A 13655-nucleotide genomic window follows, 5' to 3' on the forward strand; every position below is an offset into this window, starting at 1 on the left:
TGGTCTGCAACCACAAACAAAGGCTCTGTACAGTAGTGCAGGGGTTTTAGTACCTATAGGTTTCTGGTACCCAATATAAGGCATGTCTTTGTTTTGTTTCTATTCATTTTAAACCTTCTTTTTCCTAATCTTTTCCTACTAGAAGGATAGGAAAGGCTGAAGCCATGTTTTCAAATATTTCTTTCTTGAAACTCTAATCAGAGAGTGATAACGATCCTCAGTGTTTTCTTCAGTAGAGGAATCATGATGATTTTTATCTTAAGGATCTGGCTCTTCAGAATACACTCCTTAGTCAAAACCAGCCATTACAATTAACAACAAAAAATGAAAAGCATGGTGTATTTCCTTTAAAAAGTTCCATGTGTGCCATGGGCAATTCCAGCATTTGTATAAGTCATAAAACATGGTCATTTTTCAGTGGATACACAATGATGACTAGGGAATATAATTATGAGCAATGGATGGTCCTTACGTGATTCTGGCTTCATGAGGTTATACATTGTGTTAACCTTGAAGAATGACATTTCCCCCACATAATTCAATTGCTAGTCTTTAGAATCAATCTTCTGCTTGCTTAAAAGCCAAACGCAGTGTATCATTTACACACGCATTTGGGATTTTCAGTTCAATCTACAACTTGAATTAACCCACAGGGAAAGAACATCTAGTTTTATTCTTTTTGATTGTTCTTTGTCTTTCTTGGACAATTACTTTTCAACCTGCTCAAAGCAACTAAAGCAGTTCAGACAAGAAGCTTCTTCTTTGCAAGACCCAGGTACTCCAGATCCTCTGCTCCAGTGCACCTGTTTGTAAAATTCATGAACTCTTGTAAAACTAAGTTTCCAGTAAAAACCATGTTTTAACAAGGAAGGTTGTAGGCTTTGCAACATAAAAAACCCCAAAACCTTGAAAATAGCTTTGAGCATAACAGAGCTCATGCAGTGCTGCTTTACTATTAGCAGCCTGAAAAGTTGGAGGTGCAAGCTGTAGTTCTTATTTCAGTGAGGTGGAATGATCACATTTATTAACTCTTTATTTATTCACCAATTCTTTTATTAAGATATCCCATTAACATGTTTCTCAATCCCTGCCACTTGCTACGACTCTACACGACAGGAGTCATTAAAACCTCCAGCTCCTCTTAGCAAAATTTATGATAGCCAACACAGCAGATGGAAAGCTTGCCAGAAAGTGTAATTTAAACTTATATCAGAGTAATCATCATAAGGACTATCATAATGATGGCATTATTCACAAACGTATTTATTTTGTTAAAACCTCCCCACCTGGAAATTAAGGTATCTCATGCACTAGAGTGCTGCAAACTCAAAGGCAGGACAAGCAAGCCTTCTGTTGGCTGGGATGTGGGGTCCAGGGTAAGACATTTCTCACAGCACTTGAAACATGCACAGAAGGTTTCATTGCTGTAATCAGACTGCCTCGTCCTCCTGAATTTTATCAGAGATCTGACTCCGGGCCTGATATGTTAATCCAGGGAGTTTTGGGTATCTTGAACATGTTTAGAGAGGGGGTACTACATGCAACATGTTACAGCAGTATTCTTGACCTTTGTGGCTACCCTTTGGAGACCTCTCATGCAAGCTCTCTTCATGCATCCTCTAATTAGAAGTGAAGTATCTATAATCCATTCGCTAAGGTTCATAAGCAAGGCACTGATAAGGGCTTGACTACAGCAATGTAAATAGTATGGAGATAATAAAAATGCCACATGATTAATCCCTCTTTGCCTCTCTTCCTACATATACAATTTGCAGGATGACAAAGCTTAGGCACCCACCTCAGAGAAACTTGGGGAGAATTGGAATGATTAATTATTGCAGAGGGGCTTAAAACTATAAAAAGCCTTACATGCAGTAAGTGGCTACCCATAATCGGAAGCCATTGCTCTCTTTCCTAAAGCTGACAAAGCCATCACCACAACTACTGTCATCCTCCTAAAAAACACCACGTATCTGGGAGTGCTCCACTCCAAACAGCTCAGCTGAGACATATATTCCTAATATTATTCATAAAACTTGCTGAAATTCCTTGCCCTATGATGCTCACTGACACCTTCAATAGCAGAGAGAGAGCACAAATGAGTGGATATGAGAGAGAGAGGGAGAGATATCTAACACTGCTGATCTTTAAAAGTGCTCACTCCCAATCCATTTGAAACGCTTACCACAAACCACACTGTTACTTAGGTCTTGCCACTCGGAGATACTAACCCAATGGACCACAACCACCTCCTGCTGTGGACAATGAAAATACTCACTGCTTGCCTGTCTTTAAAACTCAAGTATCTAAACATAAAACCAGCAGCGCTCACACTGTGGAGCAGGTTTCAGCACTTTTCTAGCCACCTCCATTTCCCAGCCTGGCACATCTAGCTGCTGCTTATGAGAGAAACTGCACTGCATGGGCAACAACTGTCCATCTGGTATTTTTAAACAACATTTTGCCTCATTTGAGGTCTGCTTCAAAACCCAAAGATTTTTTGGGTTTGCACAAGCTCCTTTGCAACCTGTTTCCTACAAGAAAGTTGCTGTTTCTAGCTTGTTACAAAAAGGCTTTTACAGCCTTTGAACTACTCAGTAACTACCATATATATATATATATATATATATACTGTGACAGTATTTACATCAGAGCCACATGCTGAAAGCAAAACGCAAACTGAAGGGCCTCTGCTTTTACCGGAATTGTCTCAGCCAAGAAAGAAAAAATGAGGCTAAAAACATTTCGGTGTGGCAAGCTACTTACTGAACAGCAAAATTACTTATCGCAAGTCAGACAACACACACCTTAACACTACACAATGCATTCTGCTAAAGAACTTGGACATGTGCAACTCCAAAACCAGCGCAAAATAAAAGGATATCTAAAATAATACTCTTAGCCCTGCAGCATATGAACAGCTTTAATTTAAACGGACACTGCCAAATATGATTTTCAGTAACAGTTTTAATCACATTTATTCCCATATTCCTCTAAGTGGCAGAGCTCCTGCTGAGATGTGAGATAAAACAATAAAATGCTGACTTGTTTTTTTTCCTTTTAGGACTCCATTATTACAATATTACAGCAAATTACGATTTTCTTCCTTCTTCAGGAACATGAGGTATTGCTCACAGATGTTTCACATTTAAATGTTTTCCTCTAGCAACACAGCTTCTTGTGCAAATTCTGATCTTTTTGGTAAAGGCAGGAATTAGAATGCCTATTTCATTGTATTGCTTTCAAAATAAAAGCATCAATAATGTGACTGACTCTTTCTGATGGCAGAAATATAGTTCCTTAACTGGCCATTTAAAAAAAAAACCTGTGCAACTCCATGTTTAACCTCTGGCTTATCTTTGTTCTTAGTGTCTTAGTGCTATAGCACTGGTCCAAAGAAACAAACCCATGAGAAGGCTCTGCAGAAGGACACTTAGAAAATTTGGTCCAGCTTGAAACAAACACTATAGAATCAAAGACTGGTTTGGGTTGAAAGGTACCTTACAGCTCATCCAGTTCCACCCCCCTGCCATGGGCAGGGACACCTCCCACTAGAGCAGGTTCCTCAGAGCCCCATCCGACATCCAACCTGGCCTTAGTTTACACGGCCTTGCTTTATTGAGAGTGTCCATTTAAATCACTGCTCTTTGTCAAAAGAGAAGGAAAACAGAAGGAAACCTAGACCACACGAACAGGAACATTCAAAGGAATGGGATGAGCACTCCCCAGACAACATGCTGGGACTGATCTCTCCTCTACCCTTCTCCCTGCACCGCTCATCACCTCCTTCTCCAGAAGCCAACCTCCACACATCTCAAGCTCCTCTCAGACCCTCTGTGACAATCTCCCTTCCCTGTCTCCTTCAGCCCCACAGGGCAGGTCCTGCTGCAGTGTTGGTGTTGGAGAGGGGCAAGACTGTCTGACTACCGGCGAAGGTATGGCACTAAAGAGGCAATTAAAACAACTACTCACATCTTGTGCAAATATTCTCTCCCTCACTCTCTGATACTCCTCTTCTCTCTCTTCAATTGATTTACTTCGTCTGTCATCTCTAAATGGAAGAATTCTGTTTTGCTGAGCAGAAAGAAAACCAGGAGGGTTATATAAGTTGAGCTGTTAAAAACTGCCGTTAAGTAACTGTCAGCTGAGAATAATAAATGTTCACTCAAACAAACGAAGCATGGAAACGATAGCTGTAGTTCCTGCACGGAGCACCCTGCAAGGATGGGAACCCAAGGGTTTCCAGTCCACAAAGCAGGTAGCCAAAACAAGGCTTCCTGCATGGCTTTTGTGGACCCCCCCATCCTAAAATCAGGTGTTCTCATCCCAAGCCTATGTGCCCTTGCTCTCAACCACTAAGATTTCTCGACTCTCCTACCACTGCGAGGAGCAGGAGCACAGGCAGTGCTCGCAAGCTGCAGAATCAAGGAAGGGAAGAGGGAAACTAGGCTGGAAGAGCTAAACTGCAAACCCTAGAAGAAACCCACCAAAGCCTACGTGTACAAGGAGGAGAAGTCCCAGATATTCAGCACAACACTTTCAACCATTTCCACATGGCAAGGAACCCTCAACTTCAGTTTCACTGGGAAATGAAGGGCAAAAAGTTTGTGCCTCTCAGGAAACGGCTGTGGCATGGGAGAGAAGGACCCTCAGCAAGAAACACTTCGTTGGCAGTCGGGTTTCAATACTGCTCCTTCTCCCCCTGCATCTCAGCTCCTCGTGAGAGAGGTCACGCTGCTTTCCTTTGGCTGATGCCCATATTCACTGTACCCTGAAAATGCTTGGGGTTTGTTTTCAAAGCCAGCTTGGATGCAGCACAACTGGCGAGGCTGCTCTGTACCACTGAAGGTCAAGTGGAAAAAGGCAAAAATAAAAATGAAAAAGGAAAAAAAAAATAAAAAAATCAGTCCTTTGCTGAAAACATGAAGGAGCGTGGCAATGAGAGACTCAGTGGCAGGTCTCTCCACAAACACAACCTAAGCAAAGAAAGCAGACGCTGTCTTCTTACCTGTGAGAATTGTCTCATAAAAGCAATTCACGTCAGTACCGTTTTTGATTGTTATTTTGGTTAATATATTCCACATAGGCAGCTTGCACTGGATTGGAACAGCACAGCACCCGCTTTTCCAGGCAGCACAAACACACCCATTTTCCTGGCACTCCCCTACTTGTCGGGCTCACCTCAGGTAAGGTCGTGTTATGGGACAGGCAACACAGAGGGGAACGTCTGCCACAGTACATGCACAACAAGCAAGTAAGTTACACAGACAGTAAAAGGTGGCGAGAGCACAGGAGGAGGGAGGGAACTAAAAGGTGAAACTGATTGATTTTGGGTCAAAGCTTAATTTTGGATGGGTTCGGTTTTTTTAAATCAACCTGGCCTCACCATTGTATGTTTGTTTGGGGCATTTTTTTTTTATTTATTTTATTTTATTTCCTCTCTCCTTTTTGGGGCTACATCAGTTTCTCATCAGTCCATACTGAAATCCATCTACTGCATGGGTACCACAGAAGGAGGAAGCTGCAGGGAGTGGAACAACTGCCATAGTTAGGCGAGACATTGGGAAACGCGACTGACACAGCCTTCCACAGAGCCCGGAGCCGCCGGCATTCCCCCATCCCTTTGGCATGCAGCACATCCTGCGCCAAGCAAACCACCCATGCAAACCCACACACTGCCACGGCTGAAGCGGCCACGCCAGGGCTCAGTGCTACCCATGGTACGGATGCCAAAGGAGGCGGGAAGGGAGCAGGGGAGGAGGAGAGCAACAACAAAAGAACAACAATAACATCAGTCAGCCCACCTTCGAAAACAGAACAAATTTCAGCAACTCTCGAACCGAGAACCAACCTGATTGTCTTCTTTATCAATACTAGAGTTATCTCGCTTCAAGATAAATCGCTTCTGGGATTCTTCACCTTTTTCATCTTTTAAATGTTCAGAAAACCTTTGCTCTGGTCTGCCAGCAAAGTAAAACATAGCAATAAAAAAATCTTTCTTTTGGTTTTGCTTTGATCTTTATTTCTCAGTGCTCTTTTGTTTTCACAGAGGCATTCAGTGCAAAAGCAGTTAACAGTCGTGGTCATGGTGAGACGCTGCCTGTCGCTGTCTGAGGCTGCTGTATCGCTGCTAACTGTTATTGCTATAAATAGCTTTTGTTGTTGTTGTGTAGCAAGGACCAGGAATCCAAAGTCTCGGTCACTGAAATATTTAGACTCTCCTCACTGTGACTGAAGGACAGGGAAAACAAATTAACATACTGTATGTTAATTCGCCTCCTTCAGTAGCTGTGGCCTCCAGCAACACTGCTGCTTAGGGAAGCCTATCCACCTTTGAAAGTAAGGAAAAATGGACAGAAATCTTAAAACAAACCCAAGAGTTTCCTCACTTCTAATAAACAAAACCGGTAATGAGAGGGACTGATGGTGTATTGCTTAAACAAAATATTATCTCATCACCATGAAGCAAAGAAAACACTCCAGAACAATCATAGAGTATCAAATAGTTCACTGATTTAAACCCATCCAGACATTCATTTATTTATTTTTAAGCCAAACCCCACTGGTTAAAAAGTTCAAGCTTGTCAGGTTTGCAAGACGTCAGGATGCTGGTTCCACATTCTCACATTGTGCAAAATGCAGCATCTCACGTCACCTAACTTAGCGCAAAAAGCAAGTTTTAACAAGTATCTGTTGTCACCGAACCGGTTACTGCCAATGCTTTGTGGCTGTCAATAAATAACACTCCAGTCTGCACCACCCCCAGAGCCAAACCTGTCATGTTTTAAGCCCCAACGATGTAAAGAAGCAGACCAGTGGCCTCAAGAACTGAGCTGGGATTCATACATTGCTACCAACCAGCTGGGGGGCTGCCGAGGCACAGGCTGGTTTTTAAAAGCAGTAATACCCTGTGTCATGCCGTGAGATGCTCTTGTCTAGAGACCTACACAAACAAGGCACAAAACTTCCCCTGACATTAATGGACGAATTGTGAAGAAATCAAAGGGTAGAATTTACAGACATCAGTGACTTTGTAAATAAAAGTCCTCTGCAAACTTCCAAATAAAACCCTCTGCTTTGTCTTAATTCAGAATGGAAAATTGACCCAGATGTGTAAATCAGTCACCATTTTGTTGTTAAAGCGTTCAGATTTGCACTTAACTAATTAGCAATTGATCTGAAATCAAAATACAGCACATATTCACGCCATAATTACAGTCCATTCCAATTCATTGTCAGATGTGCAGAAAACATTTCTAATGAACTGTTAGAAATGCAACATTGAGAGACAGAAGCTCTCCCTCCCCTCTTTCTGCATGAATTTGAGGCACTCCCACTTCTGCTCACAATTTGCTTTCTTCTGACAAAGTGACAGAACATACCAGCCCCATTGCCAAGGATTCTGAGAATTCAGGAAACCTTTGTCCATCATCTGTAGGTGCTAGTGCTAACAGGTATAGAGCCCAGCACATGAAAGTCAGCAGACTGTCGAGATGCCCTACTAGCCGCCTTTTGGGTAAGCCCAGAGAAACATGGCTCTCCACACAGTTTCCTAACTTAATAGATCGTTTCTGACATTTACTCATCAACAGAAAGGCTACAAAGCCCCATTAACACATGCCAGCACCAGCTGAGGAATGTAATTTTCCTGGTTTTGCATTCTAAAGCACAAACAAAATTTATGCAATTATATACTATCAGTGCATAAATTTATAGCTGTGAACTATCTGCTGAGCATCTAATACACTATATACCAAGTGTAATAAGTAACTGGGACTTTAAAATGTAGAGGGGAAAAAAAGTAACCAAAAATTAGAGAAAAAAGCTTGAAAAAGCAATTTGGGAAGATGTCTCTTCTGACCACTCAGTTAAACAGCAACATAGTTTTAATACTTCATAGCATTATTTTCATTTTTAAATTCCATTTCCACTTCATTTACTATTTATAAAATGTTTCCACTTGACAGCAGACAATAGGAGAAGCACAAGAACAAGCCACAGGCCTGAACTAATGATTGTGTATGTGCCTGTTAATAAAATTCATCTACAAGTTCAGGTGGTGATTAATGTCCGGTTGTGAAAAGAAGTTTGCTTGGGCAGAGACTCTGGAAAGGTGCAGAGCATTATGGAACATCGTGATACCACCAGCACCATGAGAAGGTCCTTTCCTCCCCATTCTCAGTGCAGTTCTGGGTCACCACTACCGGTGAGGTTGCAAACATCAAGACAAGCTCAGTTAATAAGGATACAAAGTCTGAGGGATAACTGTCAGGTGAGAAATAAAATACATAGCAACAAATAACTTCAGGAACGGCTCCCTCAAATGCTAAAAATCGGAAAAATACTTTAGTTGAAATAAATGCAAATTATTGTAAAGTATACTGATGTTTACACATTTGTAGTTTTTTCTCCAATACTGTTTACTGCCTTTTCTTTTTTAACATCTATTGCAAAAAATGTATTATTAGTAGGATGCAGATGGCAAACCGTTTAAAGCTGTTAAGTGGAACCAAATGCTCTCATCATTTAGGTAGAGAAGAGGTTGACTCTGTAAAGATTTGGGTCTAGTCCTCTGATGGAAGCCAGTGCAAGTTCCACATTCACAGCTTCAAAGTTCTCTGTAACCATATAATGCATTTGCTAAAAGGAAGCAGAGACATTCTGGTTGTTCCAGGGAAATCTGTTGCATCTGTTTATAAATTCGCAGGTGAATCAATGCAAAAAATTGCTTGAAAATGGAAGAAAACACCAGGTAATTTTGTGTAAGATGCAGTATACTGTCAATGTACTAATACAGTACATAATTACAGTAGTACAGCAGATACAGTGAATTTATCTCATGCGAGTCCTAAATTAATAATGATCACATTTACTGCTCTTCTGAGCTTTTTTAGCCCTGATACTATCATTAGTAGAGTCTGCACAACCTACCAAATTGTGCTCATGCATGTAAAGGAGTGAATTTACCACGCTTATTTTCAGTACCGGCATAAATAAAGATCTTAGTCAAGTTAAAACACAATTTACATTTATTATTACAACTCAATGTAAAATGAGGAGAATATTCACTATTACCCCATTGGGTATATCATTACCTAATCTGTATCTTCAAATCCTCACCACTCAGTTCAGTTTAAGTGGTAAAAATGGGATTTGCATAGCTTTTTGGAAGAGACCCTGAGTACTTCTGAAGACCTTATCACTAACTTGAGTACTCTAAACTATTTAAGGAATCTTCTGCAAAAAAAAAACCCCAAACAAAGCATCCTACAGTACAAATGACGTGAATTGCTGCACTGACCATGGCCACACAGTGCATCCATCTACATGCTAACGACCACGTGCAAAAAAGCAGACACACCAAAATGCGCTTACAGAGTGCTGCCCACCTCTATCAGATTCAGCATTTCATTTAGTCCCCATGTCTGGCATCAATAGATCACTGGAGAATCTCAAACCAGTGCTCCAGAAAAAGCTTAGGGAGGAAATACCAATTCCCTTTCAAGTCAATAGGATTTTTGCACTGAAAAAGAACCAGAAAGCATGACCCAATTATAGCTTACCGGGTCAGAAACCAACACATGGGGAGGGGGAAATCACACAGGCTAAAAGATGGAAAGTTTGGGGTGGTTTTTGTTTGTTTTGTTTTTATTTAATATAAACTTTTGATCATCTAACATTTTATTGCCTGACAATAATGGGTGGAAGCAAAACATCCGTGCCCTAAAAACGTAACTTCACAAAAATATAATCGTATATGAACTCATTTAATATTTCATAAAGTTGCCAGGTAGTTGTCAGCACAGCAAAGCGTGCTCCCATCACTCAAAACCTTTGGAAACGCTTTCCTAGTCATTTTCTTTCACAGTGTAAAGAAGGGAGAGGATGAATTATGAAATAACCTTTTGGTGGGTGATCAGTTTACCCAGTTGCCAGACACATGTAATAGGCATCATTAAGCTTCCCATCCACTGTTCTTCCCTGGTTCAGGAGCACTTCTGAATACTTCACTGCAGTATCGGGTCCAGACTTGGGGAGAGTATCCAGGCAAAATCTCAGGACAATACTGCTTTGCCATTTCTAGTGCCTGTGCTCCCTTGTCATGCAGTCAATGATCACTTTGTTTCTTTCAGCCTCATCTGTGTTGGGAAATCACTTGAACAGTTGCCTCAAGATATGCATCAAGTTTCTTATTTCTGTGCTTGGAATCCTTTCACAGTGAGGATGATCAAGCACTGGCACCAGCTGCCCAGAGAGGCAGTGGAGTTTCCATCCTTGGGATGGTCCTGGGCACAGTCCTGAGCAACTGGCTCTAGGTGGCCCTCCTTGAGCAGGGGGGTTGAACAAATAGACCTCTAGAGGTCCCATCTAACCTCAGCCAAGCTGTCATTTTGTGAAACACTGAGTCAAATATACAATAACAAATCTATAGCAGAACAAAGCTCCATCAGTACCTTTTAGATGTTGTGCCTGCTTCCTCTGTTACAAGTTGGCCACTATCATTTACCTTTCCCACTTTATAGGTACCTAAAAGCTATCTACAGCCCTTACTTATGCAGAGCCCCAAGAAAGAAGAACTTTTCTGGAATTGTTCCTTACAGCGAAGCCTATATTTTGGAATGGTAAAGTTGGAATAAAGCAAAGTATTTCTGTGTGTCAGAAGGAGGGGGAGGGGGGGAAGTTAAGATTTTGTTAACACCCATTATAAGATTTTTTCCTACTATCATTATGGTGATTTTAATGGGAGCTACTTCCATTCACTTCTGTAGAGTTCCTCTCAATTTATCTCTGTATGACAGAAAACAGAGTTTGTCCCTCAGGCTTATTTTCTACATGGACTTTTTAAGGAGAATTCCTCATTACATGCTCATTTAATGCTTTTGATTCTGAATCAACCATTGCAAGTAGTAATGAAAAAAAAGACCCAGACCTTAAGTACCTTAACCAGGTATTCATTACTTAATCAAATTACATATTTTTAAAACACATTGCAGGGTGGTAATAGCTAACAGGAGACATGGACTAAGGAAGTAACAAGGCATTTCCTTGCATCTGCCATGTTTAGAAGCAAGCTAATGCAGTTTTATAGACCTCTATTTGCATGGGAAATCAGAAATGAAATACTGGGGGATGGGAAATCTTCACTTATTTCAAGTAAGTTAATTAGCTCTGAAAGAACTGGCTGAGAAACAGGAAACACAGATACCACACCAGAAGGACAAATAGAAAGAGACAAGCACGAGCTTTGAACGTTACAGTTCTGAAGACTTAGTCACTGTATTAGCAAAGCACAAAAACAGTCTGGTATTGTCAGGGCTGACATATACAGCACATAAATCCTTATTATGAGGCATATGTTTCTGACAGAACCGTAGCGCACAGGCTGTTGCAAGATGCCTTTTGAAAGCAACAACCTCACCATGTGTGAAAAGATGGGTTTGCCAGTACAGCGCCTGATGCAGGTAAAAAACTTAGCAAGTGCTGTAGTGCATGGCATCTGCAAAAGCCCCCCAGGTCAATAGCGAAGCAGCAGTCCAAAGGAATGCAAGACAGGAAAGAGTTCAAAAGTGGAGACTGCTGCGCTGCGATCAGACGAGCGTCTGAAAAGATGAACTTTGTATTTGCAATGCAATAGTCATCTAACCTACGTAACATGGGACAGCATGTTAATATCCCTCTCCTGAACAAACAGCAACACCAAGTGAAAAATAGGAAGGGTAATGGTGCTAGGAAGAGGCGAAATACCCCCCTGGGTACCTGCAGGATCATCACCTAGCAAACAAAACGAGTAAGCAACAAAATGTTCTTACACAAGGATGCCATCAGAAAAGCAATGGGACGGTGAGAGCAGGAGAGCAGCATAGCTGCTGACAGGGTTCAGGGAGGTTGTGAAGATTTAGGGCATTCTTATGCAGGTGTTCTGATGGCTTAATGGCGTTTTCTTGTTATTTGCGCTTGTCTAATTAAACTTACTGCTCAGTCTAACATCACACTGGCCTCTATTTTGAAGGCATGCTGTGACACAGTGTGGTGGCCTTTCTTGCTTTGCTAGTTTCTGAATATCTACATCTGCCTGCTGTGCTTTTTTGGGTTGATGCTGGAGGCTTTCCTAGGGCTTTGTATTTACTGCCACAGCAAAACTACATAAGCATTACTCTTTCTTTACTTTACTTTGAGGGCTAAAGCTCTATTGTCTGCTGTACAAACAACTGTTTTGATTATGCAGGCATGAGAATATATTCTGAGAGTTCAAGAATTTACAGGACTTGGAGGCAAATATCATCATTGTCAGAAGATCCCAACTTAATGACAAAAGGTAGAATTCCAGCCCTACATGTTAAATTATTTGATTAAATTATCTCAGAATAATGTTCTTCAAGAATGAGGGCCTGGAATTGCAGCCTTCAAATAGGTTTCATGTATTTAGGGGCTGATGGATGCTAAAACACAGTTTCGAAAAGTCAGAGTGGGAATTTAAATACAGATAATTGTTCAAGTACAGTGAAGCTATATTATCACAACTTAAAACCACTCAAGACGGCATTTCAAGCATTTGAAGGTAAATGCCTCATTAACAGATTGCTGCTTTTATAGTATGAGTCACTAAGAACTTCTGTTACAATGATAAAAGCACATTAAAAGCCATCAAAAAGAAAAGATCAGCCATGTACAAGACAGTTCCTTCAAGGTGCTGTCTTCTCTGTAGCACAGGACTGAAAAAAACCCTAAACCCTCAATTACCAAATGCTACATTCTTCCTGGTTAAAGACTGTTTATTCGTTAACATTTTTTAGTAACAGCATCTGAACTCTAAACATGTTCTGTATTTATTACTAAACAAGGATATGAGAAGTCACAAGTTATTTTGACAGGGATTCTCCCCCTCAAAATGGGGTTGCAGATAAGCCTGGCAGGACTGAAGAGCCAGTAACACTACATGGCACCAATACCTCCCTGTGTTCTTTGTTCAGTGAGTGTGAGGTTTATCCTGTCACTCTTGCCCACTCACCCTTCCAGATGCTCAGCTATAGTACCCCAGCAGCGCGATGTCAGTGGTGCTGGCATCAGTAGCATTTCCCATTATGAAAACCATGGTGAAGCTGCAGGTAAGAGCCAATGCACACCGAGTCTCTTCCACGCCAAGTTATTCTGTGTGTGGTTGAATCAGGGGCCTTACCCTGAAGGCTTTCAAAGCAGACAGGATTTAAAGAACCTGATCTAATGTTGAGGTATCACCATACAGCTCTTGACCCTCATTAAGTTTCCTAAAGCTGAATTCCAGAAAATCATACTGGATTAATCTATGGATGCAAACCCACAGTGTATCTTGACTCCCTTAGAGTCTACCTGAGTACAGGCTTCAACAGTCAGCCTGGTATTTTAGAGCTAGAACACAGAAATCTAGCTCTTAACTCAGGGGAGAAGCTGGCAGGCAAAGGCACACTGAGATACCAGCTCTTCTGGCATCGACTGAAGTGCAATGCCTCCCCTCAGACAAGGACCATTTTAGAAGCTTCGGAATGCTCTGCTGTCCTCCTATGATCAAACTAAGATTACTTCTGGACCTGAGGGACCCAATTCTCCTGCTTCCACTCTCCTGGATTGGATTTAATTCTTGATATTCAGGGTGTCAATTGAGACTGAACAACTTGCAC

The 13655-nt window shown here is 41.3% G+C and overlaps 1 protein-coding gene across 27 annotated transcripts in view; it reads right to left on the reverse strand.

Annotated features, from left to right (window-relative positions):
- The window catches only part of ARPP21 (cAMP regulated phosphoprotein 21), a 404051-nt gene that overhangs the window by 65211 nt on the left and 325185 nt on the right, over window positions 1-13655 (reverse strand). For 17 of the 27 annotated variants that reach the window (XR_003989920.1, XR_003989925.1, XR_003989928.1 and 14 more), the window contains 2 exons: window positions 5852-5960; window positions 3973-4074 (listed from right to left, as the gene is read on the reverse strand). The exons of 7 other annotated variants lie outside the window; for them this stretch is intronic. Coding sequence is in view for 1 of the 20 variants with exons in the window: in XM_030475686.1 (XP_030331546.1) it covers window positions 3973-4074; window positions 5852-5960 (211 nt within the window). In the remaining 19 variants the exon portion in view is untranslated. The remainder of the gene's footprint in view (window positions 1-3972; window positions 4075-5851; window positions 5961-13655) is intronic. 3 more of the 27 variants (XR_003989933.1, XR_003989930.1, XR_003989929.1) reach the window with 1 other exon arrangement.

The sequence above is a fragment of the Strigops habroptila genome, chromosome 1, assembly GCF_004027225.2.
Source record: "Strigops habroptila isolate Jane chromosome 1, bStrHab1.2.pri, whole genome shotgun sequence".
Lineage (NCBI taxonomy): Eukaryota > Metazoa > Chordata > Aves > Psittaciformes > Psittacidae > Strigops > Strigops habroptila.